The sequence below is a fragment of the Malaclemys terrapin genome, chromosome 1 (genome assembly GCF_027887155.1).
Source record: "Malaclemys terrapin pileata isolate rMalTer1 chromosome 1, rMalTer1.hap1, whole genome shotgun sequence".
NCBI classification, from domain to species: domain Eukaryota; kingdom Metazoa; phylum Chordata; order Testudines; family Emydidae; genus Malaclemys; species Malaclemys terrapin.
Genome location: NC_071505.1, coordinates 314,492,273 through 314,515,778, shown reverse-complemented (window position 1 = coordinate 314,515,778; position 23,506 = coordinate 314,492,273). Strand labels below are relative to the sequence as shown.

General features: G+C 48.1%; 1 protein-coding gene across 2 annotated transcripts in view; it reads right to left on the bottom strand.

The window, feature by feature from the left end:
• Positions 1-22,918, bottom strand: part of ARHGAP20 (Rho GTPase activating protein 20) — a 113,285-nt gene extending 90,367 nt beyond the window's left edge. For both annotated transcript variants that reach the window (XM_054015509.1, XM_054015511.1), the window contains exon 1: positions 22,602-22,918. In XM_054015509.1, the coding sequence (XP_053871484.1) occupies positions 22,602-22,700 (99 nt within the window). In that variant the 5' untranslated portion in view covers positions 22,701-22,918. The remainder of the gene's footprint in view (positions 1-22,601) is intronic.
• Between the last annotated feature and the right edge of the window lie 588 nt (positions 22,919-23,506).

Here is a 23,506-nt window from a genome sequence, read left to right as displayed (position 1 = left end):
CACTAAATGTCAGCATTAACTATTTAATTGCTGATTATTGGATAGAATGGGAAAGCGAATGGCAGTGAACTCACAGAAGGCAGGGAAGAAACTGGGGATTACTGCAGAGAAGGAATAAGGGAGGGGAGACACAGACAAGGAAGATATAGAGAAAGACAAAGGATGGGGAAGAAAGAGGGAGAAAAGAGAAAAATAGCGGTAGTTCTAGAGAGCAGCGTATTTTTCTATTGAGTGAAGTTGAGTATTACAATAAAGTGCAAAACAAATAAGATTATTCTTCCGCAAAGAGGAGATTTTCAAAAGCACCCAAAGGATTTACGAGTACACATTACATTGACTTTCAAACAGACCACTGTTCTAACCACTACCATTCCCCTCAAACAGGCAGGAAAAAAACCTAGATTTCCTGACCTCTCCGACATTCTGATGTCTAGTAATTAGTTGGCAAAGCATGTGTGACATCCCCCTCTAATGGCTGGCCCTCAGAAAATATAAGTTACTTTTTTAGCTCAACTAATAGAGGTCTGTGCTGGTGATCCAAAGGGCTGGAGGGTTCCAACTGTGCTGATTTGCAACCAGGATCCACCCCAACTCTGGTAGTCATGGTAGAATTTGTTTTTTCCAGTTTTCTTTTTTAAAAACTGGTGTATTTAATTCACCTAGTGAAGAAGCATTCTTAAATACAGATTCTATAGTTTAAACAAAATCACTATAACTTGTCTAACATGGCACATTGTGCAGCAAAACCCAGGTGTTCCACAGTTTGGTCATTTGTCACACACTTGGATTGCGTGTATCATGCACTGAAGGTTGAGAGAGATGTCCCTAATCTATAGCTTCTAAGACATGTGTTTGTTCTTACAAGCTTTGATATAAAAATATGCAACACTAGAATTTTCCTTTAACATTGTTCCAGATCTCAGGATTGGTGACCACGGAGAACAAACAAAAATAAAACTCTTAAGATTCATCCCATGACTGTTTTCAGCCAGTCGTGATCCAGGATTTTCTTCCTTTATGCTAACGATAACCACCGAACACTATTAAACATTTTAGAGGACTATTGATTCTTCTGACAATTTGTATTCTTAATATAGCACAAAACTTGTTAGGGCAGGTTCAGGTACTACACTTGATCTTAGCTCATAGAGAGCTATTACATTCTTCACGGAGAGGGAAAACTATGCAATGCTCCATTGTATCCTTTCTTTAGCCAAGCGGGGAGACATTGATCAGTAATCATAGCAGTGCATTTGTTGCTGTGATGATTTTTTATACTTGCTTTTCTATTCATGCAATGTGTGCTTGTTTGGTTATAATATATTTGTCTGGTAACAGACACTGCTCGTATTAAGGCTCTGTTATACAGCAATGGTTGAATTTCCATGATAAGCTTGATTTCTGGTCCAACTCTAAAATCTACAGAAAATACTATCCATTTTGATAAGTTAGAAGAATTCTAACTTGGTCCCAGGCCTATCTGATTTGAAGTTATGCAGGTAAAGGTTTAATAGACTGCCATCCTAAAAAAGATTTCCAGTGCTTTTTTTCCACTTTATAGCAGAAAACAGAGAGAAAATACCTTCTTTGCTGAATTCTTCTAGCTGAGAACTTGTGCAAAGGATCAAACATTGCCTGATTACAATCAAATCTCATAGACTTTAAGGCCAGAAGAGACCATCATGATCATCTACTCTGACCTGCAGAACACAGGTCAGAGATTTCACCCAATAACTTCCGAAGACTAAGGACTGTGTCTTTATAGGCATTTTCAGTCTTGCCAACTTCCAGTTTTATCGCGAGTCTCATGATATTTGGTGGTTTTCTTAAAGCCCAAGCTCCTGGAGTCATGGGATTGAATGAGAGTCTCAGCAATGATTTTTAAAAGATTTTGGACCTCGTGGGAGAGAAGAAAAGTTAGAAAATGTGACCCCGCACAGGCCTAAAGAAACAGAAGACAAAGTGAACAAAAAGATTAGTATTTTTTTAAAATCTCATGGTTTTCGGGAGGCTGACTCATGATTTTTTAATGCTTGGGGTTGGCAATACCAGGCAGCCTACCACAACGGGACCCTGATCTTGACTGGGAGCCGCCAAGAGCTACAGTAATATAGAATAATAATAAATGAGTATCAGACTCCAGGAAGTTCAGAATAGGACCCAAATCACTGCTGTAGACATAAGCTTTCAAGTCTCTAGCCTTGCAGAGAGAGGCCTCAAAACATAAATAGATCGCTAAAGAGCCTTGCCATAGGAAAAAGGAGAATTTCCCAACCAAGACTGAAGTTAGTCAGGCCATCTGTTTGTAAATGAAAACACTTTAAAAGTAGTGCTCAACACAACTATAAAGTTCTTCTAATTTTTATTTATTTAGACCAGTGGTTCCCAAACTTTAACAGCCCGCAAACCCCTTTCACTAAATTGTGACATCTCGTGAACCCCCTCCTAAAAATGAATATTTCCAGGGATTTAAGTTTAAATTTCCTCAGTGTGATGGATTCGCTTGCTTTGCTCTGCATAGCTCTTGGAAGTCTGGAACCACTGGAGAAAGATAAAGTCTCAGGTCTGGTTCGGCATCAAGTCTGTTTCTGTATTTGGTTTTCAGATGTGCATACGAGGAAAATGCTTTCTCGCATAAGTATGTTGTTGAAAATAGTAACAAAATGGCAGCAGCTTTTTCTGCCAGAAAGGGGTACTCGTTTCTTAAACTCAGCCAAAAGTTGATCAATGATAGATTTCTGAAACTCCTTTTCAGTTCGTAATCACAGGAGATCTCAATCAATTTCTCTTTTTCCTTGGTGTTTAATATCTGTGCTGAGAAAGTGGTATCATCAAAAGGGTTGTGAATTCAGTCATTATCACCTGACATAGCTGGAAAGTATTCCCTGAAAGTTGTGCAAAGTCCTTTTAGGTGTGCAATTATATTGGTTTTAGTGCACTGATCCAACTGAAGTTTATGTTCTACCAGGAAGTCATGAAGATTACTGAATCACTCAGTTTGATTGTTTTCCAAACAACTTCCCCAGAACTGCAACTTCTTTATCAGGGATTCAACTCGCTCTTGCACATTGAAAACTGTTATATTGAGGCCTTGAAGAGATAAATTTAGGTCATTAATTCTTGAGAAAATATCTGCTAAATAAGCTAGGCTCTGGAGCCAGAAATTATTTTCCATACAGCTGGCAAGTTGGAAAGGGTGGCTGTTGAAAAAAAACTAGGATTTCCATTCTAACCTCAAACAAGCACACAAGGATTTTACCCCTTGAGAACCATCTAACTTCAGTATGGGTCAACACACAGACGTGTATACTACCCATTTCTTCACAAAGTATGTGAAATATTCTGGAATTTGTTGGCCATGATTTTATGAAATTCACCATTTTCACTACATTGTCCAGCACTTCCTTCAGTGCCTCTGGCATGCATTTTGTTGCAAGGGCTTGTCTATGGATGCTGCAATGAGTCCAAGAGACTTTTGATGCAACCTTTTTTGTTTGAGCTACAAATCCAGTATACTTCCCCGTCATTGATGTGGCCCCATCAGTGCAAATGCCTAGGCAACGAGATCAATCTATTTCCTTTTCTTGAAAATATGCATTAGTCAGATTGAAGATATCTTCTCCAGTTGTACGTTCTTCCAATGGTCGGCAAAACAACAAGTCTTCTTCAACCATACCTTCATTCACATAACGTACAAACAGTAGCAAAATAGCTAGATTAGCTACATCAGTTGATTCATCCAACTGTATAGCATAATATGGAATATTTTTCACTCTATGTACAATTGTGGTCTCTACATTATTTGACATGTCATTAATTCTTCGTGACAACGTATTATTGGATAAAGGTACCATGTCAATCCTTTTTGCAGCCTTTTCTCCGAGCATGCAATGAACTACATCTTTTATACATGGACCAATCAAGCTCTCTGCTATGGTATGGGCTTCTGATGCTTTTGCTACTTGGTAGCTCACGCAGTATGACGCTTTAAGTGCATTTTCATTATCAGTACTTGCTTTGGATATAAAACTGGTAATGTCACTTTTCTTCTCAGCTAATTTTCGCTTGAAAAACTCAACAGGCTTGTCAAGTTGTGCAGGATGCCTAGTTTCTAAATGGTGCCGAAGTAGAGAAGGTTTGAGGCTGCTGTTTGCTAGAACATCACCACAAATCACACACAGTGGTTTTGGATGTTCTTGATCACCAATGCATGTAAAGCCATATTTTATATAATCGTCATATTTTCTTTTCTTTGTAAGTGACTTTCCAGGACCATCATGATCATTAGACTTAGATTTTCCACAGTGTGGACTTGAGGAAACACTAGCTGATTCCAGCGTCTTTACACTTTCCTTTTTCAGCCACTTATCCATTGAACTTGTGTACAAAATTCTAATAAAAATAACAGAGAGAGACTGCCAACAACCAACAAACTAGAAACTGAGAAGATTCACTCACTCAAGCAAATCAGCACTCCAGAGAGAAGGACAATTACTGAGACACCTTAACACTCCTACACTGGCTACAACGTGCTTCTGGCTGGTTTGGCTCGCAAACAGCTTTTCTTCCGCCGAGGAAGGTGCCCTGGGAGGGACAAATTAGCTTGGACCACCCCCCACGTTCAGCGTGGCCCCCTGCCTTTTGCCCTGGATGCAAACTTCCCCTGCCTGACAAGGACAGGGATCCGAGCTACCACCTGCACCCCGCATGGAGTGCTGGGGTTCGGGGCTGCTGGCTCCCCCGCTGACAGGGGAGGGCTGGGGCTGCCGGCTCAAACTGCCCAGCCCCGCTCTCCCCGAGGCTCGGGCTGCTGGCTCCACCGCTGACGGGGAGGGCTCGGGCTGCCGGCTCAAACTGCCCACTCTCCATGAGGCTCGGGCTGCCGGCTCCCTGGCTGACAGGGGAGGGGCTCGGGCTGCTGGATCAAACTGCCCGGCCCCGCTCTCCCTGGGGCTCGGGCTGCTGGCTCCCCCGCTGACAGGAGAGGGGCTCGGGCTGCCGGCTCAAACTGCCCGCTCTCCACGAGGCTCGGGCTGCCGACTCCCTGGCTGACAGGAGAGGGCTTGGGCTGCCCGCTCAAATTGCCCGGCTCCGCTCTCCCTGGGGTCGGGATGTCTGCCCTGCAACGGGTCCCAGCAGAGTCCTCTGGCCGCCATTAATGAAATTTTTCTTGCGAACCCCCTGAAACGTTCTGCAAACCTCCAGGGGTTCACGAACCCCACTTTGGGAACCACTGATTTAGACAGATTCCTAGTTTAAAGAACAGAGAGTGGGACGCAATTAAAATTAAGTTAATTTAATTAATCTATTCTGTGGGGGAATGAGACAGCTTCCTGGTCTAGTGAGCTGCACCCAAGACTTCTGTTATCTCTAGCTTCCCTACCCGTGTTTTTTTTTATCCACATACACACCCTGAGGTCTCGTGCTGGCAGCACTTAGGAGACCTAAGAGAATCTGTATGGCAATGAAGAGCAAGCAGAGGGCAAGGGATTAGTGGGAGGAGTGGCAACAGACATGGAGCCAGCATTTCTCCATATACAAATCCCATATGTCCATATCATGAAATTGTAACATTTTTTTAAATAAAGGAAAGTAGTATGGTAACAAATCCTCACTGGCAGAGGCATGCAGATATGAAACATCATAAAATCAATATCCCATGAATAAGGCTATGATTCAGTCACGGGTATTTTTAGTAAAACTCATGGAGAAGTCACAGGCAATAATCAAAAATTCATGGCCTGTGACCTGTCCATGAGTTGTACTATAAATACCCCTGACTAAATCTTTGGGGGGGGGGGAAGGAAGGTCGCTGCTGGGTGGGGGTGCATCTGGGGGCTGCTGCTGGGGTGGGGTGGACAGCGGCACCAGCTGCTGGGGGCTGCCAAGCCAACTGCAGCTGCTCTGGCCGCCCCGGGACCGCTGCCGGGGGCCGTTGACAATGGCTGCTCTGGCTGCTGTGGGCCGCCAAGCAGTGGCTGCTCAGGAAATGGGGCCAGCTGCCCGGGGCCTCCCAAGCAGCAGCCAGAGCGGCTGTCCCCGGGGACCACATGAGCAGTTGCCCCAGAGCCAGCTGCTTGGGCAGCCCTGAGGTCAGCCACACTGGCTGCTGCAGAAGTCATGGAGGTTGCGAAAAGTCACGGAATCCATGACTTCTACGACCTCCGTGACTGACACGGAGCCCTATATGATGCACATTTTTAGTACTCTGCATGCAAAGATGGTAGGCTGGCATCTGCAAGGGGCAGAGTTAAGGTACTGTATGTCACTGTACATTTACATACTTTCATAGGTGTGGGTTTCTTCTAAATTTTACCTTATCGCTATGTTTCTTGGGTTTCTGTTTTTTTAAACTCAAACCACAGAAATGAACCTGTAATCTCAATTTCACTTGAAGTTTTCTGTTGGGGTTATAATACCATTTTAAAGTGTTATCGCTGCAAAGAAACTGTACAAACAATGCCAGATCCTCATCTGGTATAAACTAGCATAGCTCCATAGATTTCAACTGAGTTATGCTAATTTATAGGTTCCGGCCCAAATCGTTTAACAAATTAGATCTTGTAATCTTATTGATTGAAAGATGAGCAGTAAAACTGCCAGCCTTTACTCTGAGTATCAACCTAGTCATCTGCTCCAGGGAAGTCTATTCCTAAATGCTGGCATTAAACTAATTTTGGTTAGTAGTTTAAGTGGACGGTCGCTTTATATTGTGTTGCTCAATTATGGCATTAATCTCCATTCTGTGAAAAAGCTAATGTACAAAAGTTCTTGAGTGGAGTTTTTTTTTTTTTAAGCAAAACAAACCTAACTGAAAATATAGCACTTTATTATGATTTCTGCATAGCATTTCATTATATTAGGCCTGGAAAGAGATCAGCAGAGCATTTGTTAAGTAGAGAACATACACAAAAATTCATTGTACATGTGATTTCTTTTGTGAGGAAAAATAATTAAACACTGTACCACTTACATCTGGTATCTTATAATTTTTATGCGCATCTAGAGAAGCAAAACAGGTGTCATTCTTTTCCAGGTTAGTGCAATGAACAGACATCCTTTTTCAGCTACTTGATAGCTCAACCATTCTGATTTATGTAATATTTTTACACATCATCCTCCAGTCTCACGTAATGCTGATACTATTAAACTATTTAAGGCCCTGATCCTCAGCTTGTTCTACCATCAGGGGTGGGCAAACTTTTTGGCCTGAGGGCCGCATCGGGTTTCATAAATTGTATGTAGGGCTGGTTAAGGGAGGGGGTCGTGGCCCGGCCCCCACCTCCTATCTGCCCCCCCCCAGGACTCCTGTCTCATCCAACCCCCCATTCCCTAATGGCCCCTCTGGGACCCCTACCCCAACCCCATCCAACCACCCCTTCTCCCTGTCCCCTGACTTCCCCCGGAACCCCTGCCCCTGATTGCCCCCTGCCACTCCATCCAACCCCCCCTCCTTCCTGACTGCCCCCCCAGAATCCCTGCCCCCATTCAACCCCGTTTCCCCCCACAACCACCATCCACACCCCCGCCCCCTGGCCACCACCCCAAACTCCCCTGCCCTCTATCCAACCCGCCCTGCTCCCTGTCCCCTTACCGTGCTGCCTGGAGCACCAGTAGCTGCAGCGCTACAGCCGTGCCGCCCGGCTGGAGCTGGGCCACGCTGCCGCCGCCACCACACAGCACAGAGCACCGGGTCAGGCCAGGCTCTGCAGCTGCGCTGCCCCAGGAGCTCACAGTCCCACCGCCCAGAGCATTGCGCCGGCGGTGGAACAAGTGAGCTGAGGCTGCGGGGGAGCAGCGGGGAAAGGGCCGAGGGCTAGCCTCCAGGGCCAGGAGCTTGGGGGCCGGGCAGGACAATCCCGCGGGCTGGATGTGGCCTGCGGGCATAGTTTGCCCACCCCTGGTCTACACAGACAGACCCCTAGTCCCCAACGTGCAACTAAGTTTTGATTTACTTCTTTTGTAATCATCCTAGCATAATGTTTTTTGTCATGCTCAAATAATCTAAACTCACTCAATACCATATTTAGATTAATACGTGAACCTTGTTGTGTACTAAAGAAATCAAAGATCCGGTCCAGCTCCCATTTAAATCAATGACAAAGTTAGAGCAGAATCAAGTTCACAGAATGTATGTGTGTTCACAGAATGAATATTGCTGATGTATTCCAGCAAGATACAAAGCAAGAATGTCAGACGTTTTTTGGACAATAAGACACTTGCTTTTTGAGGAGAGGATGGGAACCGAAGGGCTTGCAAGCTTGATAATGAAATATGGAACCTTTGGCCTCTAAGCCAATGGTTTGAACCCAGAAGAAAAATCAATACTATTTGAGGATGATTCAGTGATCTATGTGAAATGGACGAAGAACTCAGTCTATCCCTAGCTGATAGGTGACCACAACACGAACACCACCTCTGTAAAAGGCAGATACCATTGTTGACTCACTCACTAGAATCAAAAGGATTGTATGTGTCTGGAAACTGAATTAACATCTCCATCTCTAAAAGTGGGTGAGGATTGAAGCACAGTGGCTAGCTACTGCAACCTTCACCCACACTATTGCTGCTATACCTGTTCTGCAAGCAGAGGATTTTGCTCTTTTGCATGGGAAATCTGGACCGTTCAATAGGGTGACCAGATGTCCCGATTTTATAGGGTCAATCCTGATATTTGGAGCTTTTCTTATATAGGCTCCTATTACCTGTCACCCCCATCCCGATTTTTCACACTTGCTGTCTGGTCACCCTACCCTTCAACTTTTAATGAAAAGAAACCTGCCTTAAACAAAACTCACTCTATAAAATCTTTACGTCAATAAGAACAGTTTATGATTTCATTCATACAAACTCTGCCCTCTTGATGTTTGAAGTAACAACAAAAATATCTGGGCATACATGCCTTATGGTTTAGTTATGTCATACTTAATTCATGTTTACAGACTTTTAAGGAAGCCTATATCAAGGTTTACAAATAATTGTTTTTACTAAGACTAAAAAAAAGCCCCAAAATATTCCTCACTGCCCAACAGTTTATCTTTCAAGATCTACTTATGCATCAGCACTCTGAGTATATTTCACAGCTAGATTGCACAGGTATCACTAGGCCAGGGTTTCTCAAACTTCCTTGCACCACGACCCCTTTCTGACAACAAAAATTACTACACGACCCCAGGAGATGGAACAGAGCTCGCCCGAGCCCTTCCACCCCAGATGGGGGGGCCAAAGCCCAAGCCCAACTGCCCCAGGCGGGGGTGGAAGAAATGGGGCAAAGCCAAAACCGAAGGGCTTCAGCCCCAGGCAGTGGGCCTGTAACCTGAGCCCCGCTGCCCACGGCTGAAGCAGTTGGGCTTGGGCTTCAGCTTTGGCCCTGGGCAATGGGGCTCGGGCTTTGGCCCCAGGCCCCAGCAAGTGTAAGCCAGTCCTGGTGACCCCATTAAAACGGTGTTTTGACCCATAGTTTGAAAAACGCTGCACTAGGCTATTCATAACTTAGTAGGTAATAAGCCCTTTATGTTGTTTACTTCTGTTTTCTGCATGCCTTAAGCTAATATTTTTCAAAATCATACAATACACATTGAATATAAATAAATTAAACCTCGAGAAGTTCACTATTTCTTCAGTAGGACAACAGGGCTGTTTATAACTTTCTATCCCGTTCTTGACCCCTTTTAATCAGAATTATTCTGATTGCTTCGTGAGTTGACAGTTCAGCTGTTATTAGGTTTAGCCTGTAGTGAGTGTGTGTTTGTGTGCTCCATAAATTTACAGAATGTAAAATGTCCTTCTCAGGGCTCATCTACCATAAAGGTAGATCAAGTGAATATTTAGCAAACTACTGAGTTACTGTTTACACTGGCAACATACTTTTACTTATTTACTTACAAGGACTTTCCCAAAAATAAAGTCAATTTAAGAGGGCTAACTAAGGCCTGGTCTACACTACGAGTTTAGGTCAAATTTAGCAGCTTTAAATCGAATTAAGCCTGGACACGTCCACATGACGAAGCTCTTTTTTTCGACTTAAAGGGCCCTTTAAACCGGTTTCTTTACTCCACCTCCGATGAGGGGATTAGCGCTAAAATCGGCCTTTGCGGGTCAGATTTGGGGTAGTGCGGATGGAATTCGACGTTATTGGCCTCCAGGAGCTATCCCACAGTGCTTCATTGTGACCGCTCTGGATAGCGCTCTCAACTCAGATGCACTGACCAGGTAGACAGGAAAAGCCCCGCGAACTTTTGAATTTCATTTCCTGTTTGCCCAGCGTGGAGAGCACAGGTGACCACGCAGAGCTCATCAGCACAGGTAACCATGATGGAGTCCCAGGATCGCAAAAGAGCTCCAGCATGGACAGAACGGGAGGTACGGGATCTGCTCGCCATATGGGGAGACGAATCAGTGCTAGCTGAACTCTGTAGCAGTAAATGAAATGGCAAAATATTAGAAAAAGTCTCAAAGACCATGAAGGACAGAGGCCATAACAGGGATGCACAGCACTGCCGCGTGAAAATTAAGGAGCTAAGGGAAGCCTACCACAAAGCCAGAGAGGCAAATGGAAGGTCCGGGGCAGAGCCGCAAACATGCCGCTTCTACGCAGAGCTGCATGCCATTCTAGGGGGTGCAGCCACGACTACCCCAACCGTGTGCTTTGACTCCATCAATGGAGAATCAGGCAACAGGGAAGCGGGTTTGGGGTACGAGGAAGATGATGATGAAGACAATGAAGACAGCTCACAGCAAGGAAGCGGAGAAACTGGTTTCCCCAACAGCCAGGATATGTTTATCCCTGGACCTGGAACCAGTAACCCCCGAACTCACCCAACATGTGCTCCCAGACCCTGAGGGCACACAAGGGACCTCTGGTGAGTGTACCTTTGTAAATATTACACATGGTTTAAAAGCAAGCATGTTTAATGATTAATTTGCCCTGGCAATCGCGGCCAGTACAGCTACTGGAAAAGTCTGTTAATGTGTATGGGGCTGGAGCGGAAATCCTCCAGGGACATCTCCAGAAAGCTCTCCTTCATGTACTCCCAAAGCCTTTGTAAAAGATTTCTGGGGGGGGCTGCCTTATCCCGTCCGCCATGGTACGACACTTTACCACGCCAGGCCAGTAGCACGTAGTCTGGAATCATTGCATAACAAAGCATGGCAGCATATGGTCCCGGTGTTTGTTGGCATGCAGACAACATCCATTTCTTATCGCTCTTTGTTATCCTCAGGAGAGTGATATCATTCACGATCACCTGGTTGAAATGGGGTGATTTTATTAAGGGGACATTCAGAGGTGCCCGTTCCTGCTCGTCTGAACAGAAATGTTCCCCACTGTTAGCCACACAGTGGGGGGAGGGGTGGGGGGAGGGGTGAAGTGACCATCCCAGAGAATTGGGTGGGGGGGGGGGTAGTTGGGTTTGTGATGCATGTTAACCCGGAAACCGCAGCCCCTCCTTTTACATTGCAAACCCATTTTAAATGGCCAACCCAACGGGTGCTTGGTATGGGAAATGAGAGCGCTACTGTTTGAAACCATTCCCACGTTAAGAAGGTTAAAAAAGCCAAAAGACTGTGGCTTACCATGGCTGCTTGCAAGCCGAAATCTGTTGCCTGGCACTGCGTGAGTGATCTCTCACACCAAACCGGCAGGCCCTCAATATGAGAGGAAAAATGCGACCTTGTAACGAAAGCACATGCTGTGTAATGTGAACAGCAAAATTTAACGTGAAAGAGTGTACCCATTGTTCTCTAAAATGTGACTTTTTTAACCACCTCTCCCTTCTCCTCCACCAGCTGCAAATGTTTCTCCTTCACAGAGGCCAGTGAAGATTAGAAGGAGAAAACCGCAGACTCGGGATGATATGTTCTCGGAGCTCCAGATGTCCTCCCATGCTGACAGAGCACAGCAGAATGCGTGGAGGCAGACAATGTCATAGTGCAAAAAAGCACAATATGAACGAGAGGAGAGGTGGCGGGCTGAATCACGGGCTGAAGAGAGAAAGTGGCGGGCTGAAGAGGATAGGTGGCATCAGCTTGTTGACAGAAGGCAAGAGTCGATGCTCTGGCTGCTGGAGCATCAAACTGATATGCTCCAGCGTATGGTTGAGCTGCAGGAAAGGCCACAGGAGCAGAGACCGCTGCTACAGCCCCTGTGTAACCAACAGCCCTCCTCCCCAAGTTCCATAGCCTCCTCACCCAGACGCCCAAGAACGCGGTGGGGGGGCCTCCAGCCACCCAGTCACTCCACCCCAGATGATTGCCCAAGCATCAGAAGGCTGGCCTTCAATAAGTGTTAAAGTTTTAAACTGCAGTGTGGCCTTTTCCTTCCCTCCTCCCCCACCCCTCCCGGGCTACCTTGGCAGTTATCCCCCTAGTTGTGTGATGAATTAATAAAGAATGCATGAATGTGAAGTAACAATGACTTTATTGCCTCTGCAAGCGGTGCTCGAAGGGGGGAGGAGAGGGTGGTTAGTTTACAGGGAATTAGAGTGAACTGGGGGGGGAGGGGAGACGGAGGGTTCATCAAGGAGAAACAAACAGAAGTTTCACACCATAGCCTGGCCAGTCACAAAACTCGCTTTCAAAGCTTCTCTTATGCGCACCGCACCCTGCTGTACTCTTCTAATCGCCCTGGTGTCTGGCTGCGCATAATCAGCGGCCAGGCAATTTGCCTCAACCTCCCACCCCACCATAAATGTCTCCCCCTTACTCTCACAGATATTGTGGAGCACACAGCAAGCAGCAATAACAATTGGAATATTGGCTTCGCTGAGGTCTATCCGAGTCAGTAAACTGCGCCAGCGCGCTTTTAAACGTCCAAATGCACATTCCACCACCATTCGGCACTTGCTCAGCCTATAGTTGAACAGGTCCTGACTACTGTCCAGGCTGCCTGTGTACGGCTTCATGAGCCATGGCATTAAGGGGTAGGCTGGTCCCCAAGGATAACGATAGGCATTTCAACATCCCCAATAGTTATTTTCTGGTCCGGAAAGAAAGTCCCTTCCTCCAGCTTTTGAAACAGACCGGAGTTCCTGAAGACACGAGCATCATGTACCTTTCCCGGCCATCCCACGTTGACGTTAGTGAAACGTCCCTTGTGATCCACTAGGGCTTGCAGCAGCATTGAAAAGTACCCCTTGCGGTTTATGTACTCGGTGGCTTGGTGCTCCGGTGACAAGATAGGGATATGGGTTCTGTCTATCGCCCCACCACAGTTTGGGAATCCCATTGCAGCAAAGCCATCCACTGTGACCTGCATGTTTCCCAGAGTCACTACCCTTGATATCAGCAGGTCTTTGATTGCGTTGGCTACTTGGATCACAGCAGCCCACACAGTAGATTTGCCCACTCCAAATTGATTCCCAACTGACCGGTAGCTGTCTGGCGTTGCAAGCTTCCACAGGGCTATCACCACTTGCTTCTCAACTGTGAGGGCTGCTCTCATCCTGGTATTCTGGCGCTTCAGGGCAGGGGAAAGCAAGTCACAAAGTTCCATGAAAGTGCCCTTACGCATGCGAAAATTTGGTAGCCACTGGGAATTGTCTCACACCTGCAACATGATGCGGTCCTACCAGTCTGTGCTTGTTTCCCGGGCCCAGAATCAGCATTCCACGCCATGAACCTGCCCCAGTAACACCATGATTTGCACATTGCTGGGACCTGTACTTTGTGAGAGGTCTATGTCCATGTCAATTTCCTCATCACTCTCGTCGCCGCGCTGCAATCGCCTCCTCGGCTGGTCCTGGTTTTGCTTTGGCATGTCCTGGCTCTGCATATACTCCAGGACAATGCGCGTGGTGTTCATAGTGCTCATAATTGCCGCAGTGATCTGAGCGGGCTCCATGATCCCAGTGTTATGGCATCTGGGCTGAAAAAAGGCGCGAAACTATTGTCTGACGGAGGGAGGGAGAGAGGGAGGAGCGAGTGACGACATGGCTTACAGGTATAGGGAATTAAAATCAACAAAGGTGCCTGTGCATCAGGGAGAAACACAAACAACTGTCACACAGAATGCCCCTCCCCCTCCCCCCAAAGATTGAACTCAAAACCCTGGGTTTAGCAGGCCGTTGATTTCATGGAGGGAGGAGGAAGCAAATGAATACAGAACAAATCTGGTCCATCTATTTTTTACATCTTAAGCTGGCAGCAGACGGTGCAGCATGACTGATAGCCATCGGCATCTTCTGGGTGCTTGGCAGAAAGTGCTGTATTACGGCTGCTAGCCATCATCGTCAAGACGGTTCAATAGGACTGCCGGCAGGACTGAGTCTCCAGGAGACAAAACATGTCTGCCCAGGTGCCTCTGACCGAACTCACTGAGGAATACGACGACGATGGATACCAGTCATAATACACCATCTACTGCCAAAAGGCAATTAGCTGCTGCTGTGTAGCAATGCAGTACCATGTCTGCCGGATGACGTATGGTGACGGTGAGCTGAGCTGAGCTGAGCAGGCTCCATGCTTGCCGTGGTATGTTGTCTGCACAGATAACCCAGGTAAACAGGCGCGAATCGATTGTCTGCCGTTGCTCTGACGGAGGGGCCTGACGACATGTACCCAGAACCCCCTGCGACACTGTTTTTGCATCATCAGGCATTGGAATCTCAACCCAGAATTCCAATGGGCGGCGGTAGGGTGACCAGACGTCCCGATTTTATCGGGACCGTCCCGATATTTCCTTGTTTGTCCCGCGTCCCGACCGACATGCGGTCGGGACACTGGACAAACAAGAAAATGCCCCGGAGCCTAGAGCCCGGAAGTACTCGCACCCCCCCCCCGCCCCAACTCCGCCCCCTCCTCCCCCGATTGGCTCCCTCCCCGAATCCCCGCCTCTTCCCCGGGCTCACCATTCCCCCTCCCTCCACAAGCGCTGGAGGGAGGCCCGGGAGACTCAGGGGAAGCGCGGGGCCGGGGTGAGTAAGAGTCCGGCCTGGCCCCGAGCAGGCAGGACTCAGTTGGGTGGTAGGGCGAGGAGGGGGGCGGCCCGCGGGGCCAGGCGGTGGCTGTTCTCACCCCCAGGAAGCGGGACTCGGGAGCAGCTGCTGCTGCAGCTCCCACTGCCACGGGGGAGGAAGCGGCCATGGCGCTCCGCGGCTGCGGCGCCTCCGAACCCCCCGAGCCGGGGCCTGCTGCAGGGACCCAGCAGCACGTACGCTGGGCCCAGCCCCTGGCCAGTCGCGTCTGGGCTGCTGCCCAGCTGGTGCAATCCCGCAGCGACCCTGGGGCGGAGGCATCGGCAGCCCAGCCCCGTTCGTTCCCCTGCAGGACGGGGGGGCTGGGGCCTGCTGCCCCCACTCCGGGGCCGCCGCGGGATTGCACCAGCTGGGCAGCAGCCCAGACGCGACTGGCCAGGGGCTGGGCGCAGCGTGCGCGCTTCTGGGTCCCCGCAGCAGGCCCCGGCTCGGGGGGTTCGGGGGCGCCAGAGCCGCAGCCGCGGAGCGCCATGGCCGCTTCCTCCCCCGCGGCAGTGGGAGCTGCAGCAGCGGCTGTTCCCGAGTCCCGCTGCCCGGGGGGGAGAACAGCCGCCGCCTGGCCCCGCGGGCCGCCCCCTCCTCGCCCTACCACCCAACTGAGTCCTGCCTGCAAGGGACCAGGCCGGAAAGTTACTCACCCCGGCCCCGCGCTTCCCCTGAGTCTCCCGGGCCTCCCTCCAGCGCTTGCGGAGGAAGGGTTTTTTTTTTTTTTTTTTTTTTTGCCCTGCCCCCCGCCACGCCCCCCCCCCACGTCTTTCCCCCCCCCCCCCCCCCCCCGCGTCCCGATATTTGTCTTTGGTGATCTGGTCACCCTAGGCGGCGGAGACTGCGGGAACTGTGGGATAGCTACCCACAGTGCAACGCTCCGGAAGTCAACGCTAGCCTCGGTACTGTGGACGCGGTCCGCCGACTTAATGCACTTAGAGCATTTTATGTGGGGACACACACAATCGACTGTATAAAACCGATTTCTATAAAACCGGCTTCTATAAATTCGACCTACTTTCAACAGAAGAGGATGATCGGGGTGGCAGAGTGCACAGTAAGAGACAGAGACTAAAAGCAAAGTTGGGGTAGGACTACAGAAGATCAGTAAGACAAATTATGAGCAAGAAAAGATGTGCATCAGCAGTCATACTACTACCCTAGATCAAAAACTCTTATGGCTTTAATTTAAATCTGGCAGGGAGATCTCACCTATTATGTTGTTTCAAATGTTGGTGGGAAGGAGGAATACTAACAAAAAAAAAATGGAGAAAGGGGTTGTAGTGAAAATTAATGCTAAATATCCAAGTCCTATTGCCAGCAGTGCTTCAGCACTTCCTTGCTATCCTCCCCTTCTACTTTATTCCAGTTATTCTGCTACCGGGCAAGTGCGTGCATATATACACACACAGCAAGAGGAGGATTAACACTTGGTACAGTTGTGTCTGTGCTCCTGTAGTGCAGAGCTTTCCCAGTGGCAGTTTAAAACTGACAAACCTCATATAGTTCTTGTCTATGTCAAGTGGCTACTGGGGAAGTATTGATGTGGCAGAAATCCCATTTGGGGAACTAACAAAATGCAGGCGGGTGTGAAAGCTGTGAATCCCGTCCTCTTACATTCATCTTAAAGCCTAGTTTCTTCCCATCATTTGAAAGAATACGGGGAGCTCTCTCACACACCCAAACTTCAATTTAATCTCTGGCAGGATTTTCTGAAAGGCCGGAAGGGTCTCAGAAGTTATGATAGGCATCCACTAAGCATGTGTCTCATGTCACCTTCCTCAGGTGTCTGATGTTTGCTCACTGTACTGAGTGCATTCATTTCCCTGATGTACTGACATAGATGGAGCAGGTCACAGCTAGATTCCAAGGTACCTCTGCCTTTCGTTACATGTGTCAGGCTACAGAATGTAAATATGCAACTATCCTGTCTCCAGGTGAAGAAGAGGAGACAAAGGAGTCATAAATACTAACAGAGCATAAATGAGAGCTTACCTGTGAGTACAGATTGTACACAGGAATCTGCTAGACACATGCATGAGAAGCAGACAAAGGATTCTAATAGCCTTAAACTAATATAAAAAAGGAAAAAGGCTGCCTCTGCTTCCTTAACTAATTCCCCTTGTACCTAGATACTGCAAGCAACTCAGTCAAAACAAGGTGTGACATATGCAATTCCTAGGTACTGGGGACTACAGTTTTTATTGAGGACTGCTACTATGTTGGAGTGAAAAAACAAGGCCAGGAAACTCAGGAACTGGGACATCATTTTATTCGCCAGACATATAACGTTCTACTTTTCCCATGGATGGCCACCCTCAAAAATGAATCATTAATCCTGGACCCTTGACAAAAGCAACATTGCTGGGCACTGAGGTACAGTACTATGTATCATAAATCAATACATGCCATATAACTGGCTCATTCCTAAGCAGCAAGTGCATTAATGATTTAGTTAATCTTAACTACATGCTATTTTCAGTCCTCATTTGTCTTAAAATTGCTCATATCACCTTAAACATATGCAGTAATTTTCCATTACAGGGATAACAGTGTGTTGTGAGAAGTGTCCCTAGGCAGCCAGGATTCCAGTTATCATTAGCAGTAATATTATTATAGTATCACCCAAAGGCCCCAAAATCTGACCCCCTTGTACTAGGCAAGATACAAATTTATGGGAAGATATAAACCGCACCCAAAGAGCTTACGCTCCAAAATAAATAAATGAATATAAGGGCATGGGAAAGGGATACAACATACAAGCAATGTAATCAGGTATTGGCAGGTATATAGAGAAAACAACAACATGTATTTGCCTATTTTTACAGGGGGATGAAGAGGCAGAGAAAGGGGGAGGTTATACTTCCCCCTGCTTATTCTAATATTGCTCCCTAGTTTTTTAACTATATCCACCAAGTACAAGTTTCTGCATCACCTGAATTCTTCCTTCCTTAGCATAGTAAGCAACAGCCATACCCGTGATCACAACAGTTGCATCAATATAACTATATTGGTTTTGAAACAAATATCCTCAAATCAGCACAAAAACCATGTGTAGACTAGTCCTCAAAAGTCAGGTCCTCAGCTGGTGTAAATTGGCATAGCTCCTCTGACGTCAATGGCACAATACCAATTTACACCAGCTTAGAAACCGTCTTAGGATTTTTCACAAGCACAACAATAATAGTTTGCACTTCTATATCAAATGTAGAAGTGCAAAGTATTTCAAATGTCTCTAACATAGATTGACGATGCCTCACAAAATCTCTGATGTAGGTAACTCCTTATATCCATTTTGCATCTAGAGAAGATGAGGCATGCAGAACTTTTGCTATTTGCTCAAAGTCACACACAAGTAGATGGCAAAGCTGGGAGCAAAATGTAGGCAGCTTCCACCTTCCAGCCCTATGGTTCAACAGAAATCACACATTCCTTCTATTTGCTTTGACAACTACATGCAAACTAATAACTTAAGATAAAATAGAGTTCTGAGAAACACAGAAGAGCGTAACTATTTCTGCTAAGTAAGCTTAATTCAGACTCTGAGTAAAATACAGTCATGATAAGAAGAACGAGTAATTTAGTGACTACTGATAGTCTCTCTTATTTCGAGAGGGTTCATGTCAGGAGGTTAAAGCCATTTTAACATCTTTAATCTTAAATATCATATTTGCATTAATCTCTCTCAATTTGCATTAGCCCTGTTTTGATCTTTGAGATTGTCACCAGTCTCTATACTGATCTATTACCAACTTGCTCTCCCATATAATTTCATATGTAACCAGCACACAAGGGAGTTTATCTCCCACTGTAACAAGAAGGATTCCATCCATTCTTCTGTTATATGCACACTGTAAGATAATTACCATAGATATATAGGTACTTACAGAGTAAGTATCACTGTAGTATCTAAGCAGTAACGATACCTCATTTGAGATTCCATTCCATGCAAAACTAGGGCCAGGCCTTGACCTCTGTTGAACTAGTATAGAAAGATCATAGGCAGCCTCTTCCTCACTCATGCAGCAGGCCAGGTTTCCAGTGCAGTACTTAAAGAGCACTAAGGACGTGGACCTATAAAAGCCACCACATCATCAACTCAAAAGCCAATATATGCAGAGTCAAGAGTGTGACCAACCTTACCCCCACCTAGCATGCAACATGCCATCTGCAGCATTTACAAGCCAGAGGCACAAGCTGCTTCTTTTCAAACACACATATCCCACTTTGTGTGCCTCCACTAGATGGAATCCTGACATGGCTGTCAGGATCTGTGGGAAGTGGGCATGCTAATCAGCATCCTTGCCCCCTCTCAGCACTGGCTAGAGGCTGAGCAGAATTTGGGCGGTAAAGTCCCTTAGCCTGTAACCTCCTTGGAGCAAGGTCTGTCCTTGAGTGTTTGGAAAGTGTCACCATTAATAAAAATGCACTTTTTATTACTTTATATTATTTACATCCAAAATGTTGAATTGCACATAGGAGGCTGTAATAAAATACTTCGAATCTCACAGCATTTGAAGCTTCCTATCATTCTATTGTTCTTGTTTCCCCTTCATTTCACAGGGCATTTTGGCTTTCACAGGTTGCAAGGTATAATATGCACAGAGATTACATTCAGAAAATGGGGAAGGAACAATAGAAAAAAAACTACCTTCAGGGGCCACATTTTAGATCATAGTATTTAGAGATGGAAAGTGTCTATTAGATCAATAGCCCAAACAGCCATGGCAGGATATAGTTCCAGTTTAAGGGGGTGTAGCAGATATCCCATAATGGTACGTGTCAGATATTTCACTGATACTACATTTGGTCTTAGCCAAAAATAGTCTAGGTGATTGTTTTATCTATAAAAACAACAAGGAGTCCGGTGGCACCTTAAAGACTAACAGATTTATTTGGGCATCAGCTTTCGTGGGTAAAAAAACCACTTTGTCAGATGCACGAAGTGAAAATTACAGATGCAGTTATTATTATACTGACACATGAAGAGAAGGGAGTTACCTCACAAGTGGTGAACCAGTGCTGACATTCTGTTCTCCACTTGTGTGGTAACTCCCTTCTCTTCATGTGTCAGTATAATAATGCCTGCATCTGTAATTTTCACTCCGTGCATCTGAAGAAGTGGGTTATTTACCCACGAAAGCTTATGCCCAAATAAATCTGTTAGTCTTTAAGGTGCCACCGGACTCCTTGTTGTTTTTGTGGATACAGACTAACACAGCTACCCCCGGATACCTGCTTTATCTATACATTTTCACTTGCTGCCACTGAACTGGGTCAGAACAGTGGCTGGTTACAGTACTGCAGCATGCACTTTCAGTCTGGTTGCATTCATTGTCAGACAGATAGAAAATACAACACTTTTTATTGCCCCTACAATTGAGATGTAACATACAAGCTTTCTGACCATGAGGATTGTTTCTTCAGGTGGAGCAGCATTATGGAGAGACTAAGATTTGTAGCTGCCCTGCAGCTCCGCACTGCTCTTGTGGCCAATAAAGTTCCATGCCTAAGCACAAGACTGAATACAAGCGTGTCCTTCAGCAAAAAGGTTTCACTCCCCTCCTAACCTCATATAATTAGGGCTGGAAAGATTTATGAAGGGCATTCCCAACCCAGCCAGGCATTATAATCCCAAGAACCAATCTGGCAGTATTGTGTGTAATTCTCTAAGGAAAAGGTATTTGTTTGCATGAATTTAATGACATTTTAATGCAAACTCTGTAAGCAAGAAGGGATTCCTATTCAAACTCCATGCATCTGATGAAGTGGGTTTAAGCCCACGAAAGCTTATGCCCAAATAAATTTGTTAGTCTCTAAGGTGCCACAAGGACTTCTCGTTGTTTTTGCTGATACAGACTAACACAGCTACCACTCTGAAACCTGGGTTCTCTCAGTGAGCTTCAAATGGAAAAATAATGCACAATATGCAGAGCTAAAATGAGAAAGGCGATCCTATTTTACATTGTGGTGAGAATATGGCAGAGACAACTTAACTGGCTGTATATTACAATGGAAACTTAGCATCCACATAATCAGGCCAGGAAACAAACAAACCCTAGTTCTAGCTGTAAAATGAGATTTTGAAGATGGCTTTGGATATGAGCTGTGTCCGATTTTCCTGTAACTGATGGAACACGATTGGCGCTTATTTTCTTCCTCGGAAACCCCTTTCTTGTTTCTTTCCATTTAAAAGCGCGTGGGGCAACGTCCAGAGTCCTCCCCCGCTGGCCCCGGCAGGGTGTGCAAAGCGCAGACAAGGAGCAAAGTAATTACAGAACAAGGAGCTCTCAATCACCACCTAACATATACGGACATCTCTGGTTTGTGCCACTATCACTCACGTTCATGTCAACAGCTCCTTTGAAACAAACCCCGTGGCTTTTCCCTTAGACACAGCATGGATCATTATGGCAAATTACTAGAGAAAACAGCTAACGGCAATCATCACTGTCGCAGGCAGACACAGCACAGGGAAACGACCCGTGCCGAGGGTGACAAATGCCCCTGGATTCAAACAAGCAGTGTCAGCCTCGTGCCCGAAGTAACACATTCGGGGGACGCAGCGTAGGGCAGGTTGGATTTCGTGGGTCTTCTTTGCGATTACTGTAAATAAATGGCTCGTTCAGCCGGGGCCAGAGCGGATCCGGCAAACCACAGCTTTACACCAAGCTGCACCGCGCGGCCAGCGCCAACCCGCGGGGGAGTCCGGGGACATCCTGCAAAGACAGGGCCGGGGCCGGGCCCGGGGCTGCCATGGGAGAGGGAGGGGCGTTAACGCTATGGGGCGCGGGGAGTATCGTCTTCGAACAGGGGCACAGGATAAGGGATGGGGAAGCGGGGCTTCCTCCTCCGCACTGATGCCCGGGAATTGGGGGTGGAGGGGGGGTCATGAGGGCTCTTGCGCTTCCTGCCCGCCCGGGAGTTTCGGGATTATGGGGGTGTCCTCGGGGCTCTCCGCTGCCCGGGGGCATATGGGGGGGATCGGGGCTCTCCACTACCGAGGTGCATGTGGGGGGATGCGGGGCTCGGGGCTCTCCACTAGCCGGGTGCATTGGGGAAGATGAGGGGCTCGGGGCTCTCCGCGACCCGGGTGCATTGGGGGGGGGATGAGGGGCTCGGGGCTCTCCGCGATCCGGGTGCATTGAGGGGGGATGAGGGGCTCGGGGCTCTCCGCGACCCGGGTGCATTGGGGGGGGGGATGAGGGGCTCGGGGCTCTCCGCGATCCGGGTGCATTGAGGGGGGATGAGGGGCTCGGGGCTCCCCGCGTGCATTGGGGGGGGGGGAAGATGAGGGGCTCGGGGCTCTCCGCGATCCGGGTGCATTGGGGGGGGGAAGATGAGGGGCTCGGGGCTCTCCGCGACCCGGCTGCATTGAGGGGGGATGAGGGGCTCGGGGCTCTCCGCGACCCGGGTGCATTGGGGAAGATGAGGGGCTCGGGGCTCTCCGCGCCCCGGGTGCATTGGGGAAGATGAGGGGCTCGGGGCTCTCCGCGACCCGGGTGCATGGGGGGGGGGATGAGGGGCTCGGGGCTCTCCGCGACCCGGGTGCATTGAGGGGGGGATGAGCGGCTCGGGGCTCTCCGCGATCCGGGTGCATTGGCGGGGGGGGGGGGGGGATGAGGGTCTCTCTCTCTCTCTCACCTTCTTGCTCTCGGAGGCTGCGGAGGCTCTGGACTCCCCGCTCACAGAGGACGAGCGCCCCTGCCCGACGTGATCCTGTTGCGGGGACATCGCTTCCATCAAGCTCCTTTCCCCGAGCGGCCCGAACTCCCGCCGAGGTCACAGGCTCATCCCTCCGGCGGCGGCGGGCACTGAGGACCCCGCGCGGCGGCTGCACCATGGACAGTGAGGCTACGAGCGAGCTGGACCACAGTGCGTCGGACACCCGCTCCGATAGCCCCGCCCACTCAGCCAGATGGCTCCGCCCACACACCGCTCGGGAGCGCTTTCCCTGTCCCCCACCCACCTCCCACGCGGAGGGCCGCGGCTTGGCTGTGGTTACTGCGCATGCTCAGCGCGCGGCTGCTCAGTGGCAGGCCGCGCGGGGGCAGTGGAGCTGCAGCGGCAGGTGTCCCCGCCGCAGGGCTCGCGCTGCCCGGACGCGCTGGGCCCTGCGCGTTCCCTGGGGGCCGAGCCAAGCATTGTAGCGCCTGCACCGGGGATGCAGCCCCTGCCTGTGTGAACGGGCGCGACTCCGTGCGCAGGGGAGGCCGAATTTGACGCTGTAGCTCTAGAGTCACGAATCGGAGCGAGGCAGTTAGTGAGTGTTAATGTGCAGCCTCCCCGCGGGCACACGACATCTGCAATCAAGACTCGTGCCCCACTCAGTCGAGCACCCTCTGCAAAGCCCCATTCAGCTGTCAGTATTTTCGAAGCATTTTTTTTTCTCGTAGGGTTGAATACCAAGATGTTGCTTTCTGTTTATAAATAGCCTGCTGATGTGCTCTAGACACTAGACTGCTCCACTTGCGCAGATGGAACACAGGCTGGTTTATAAAGCAAATGCTTCTGCTTTTAAATACATTGGTCAGGCCACAGTCTCCCCT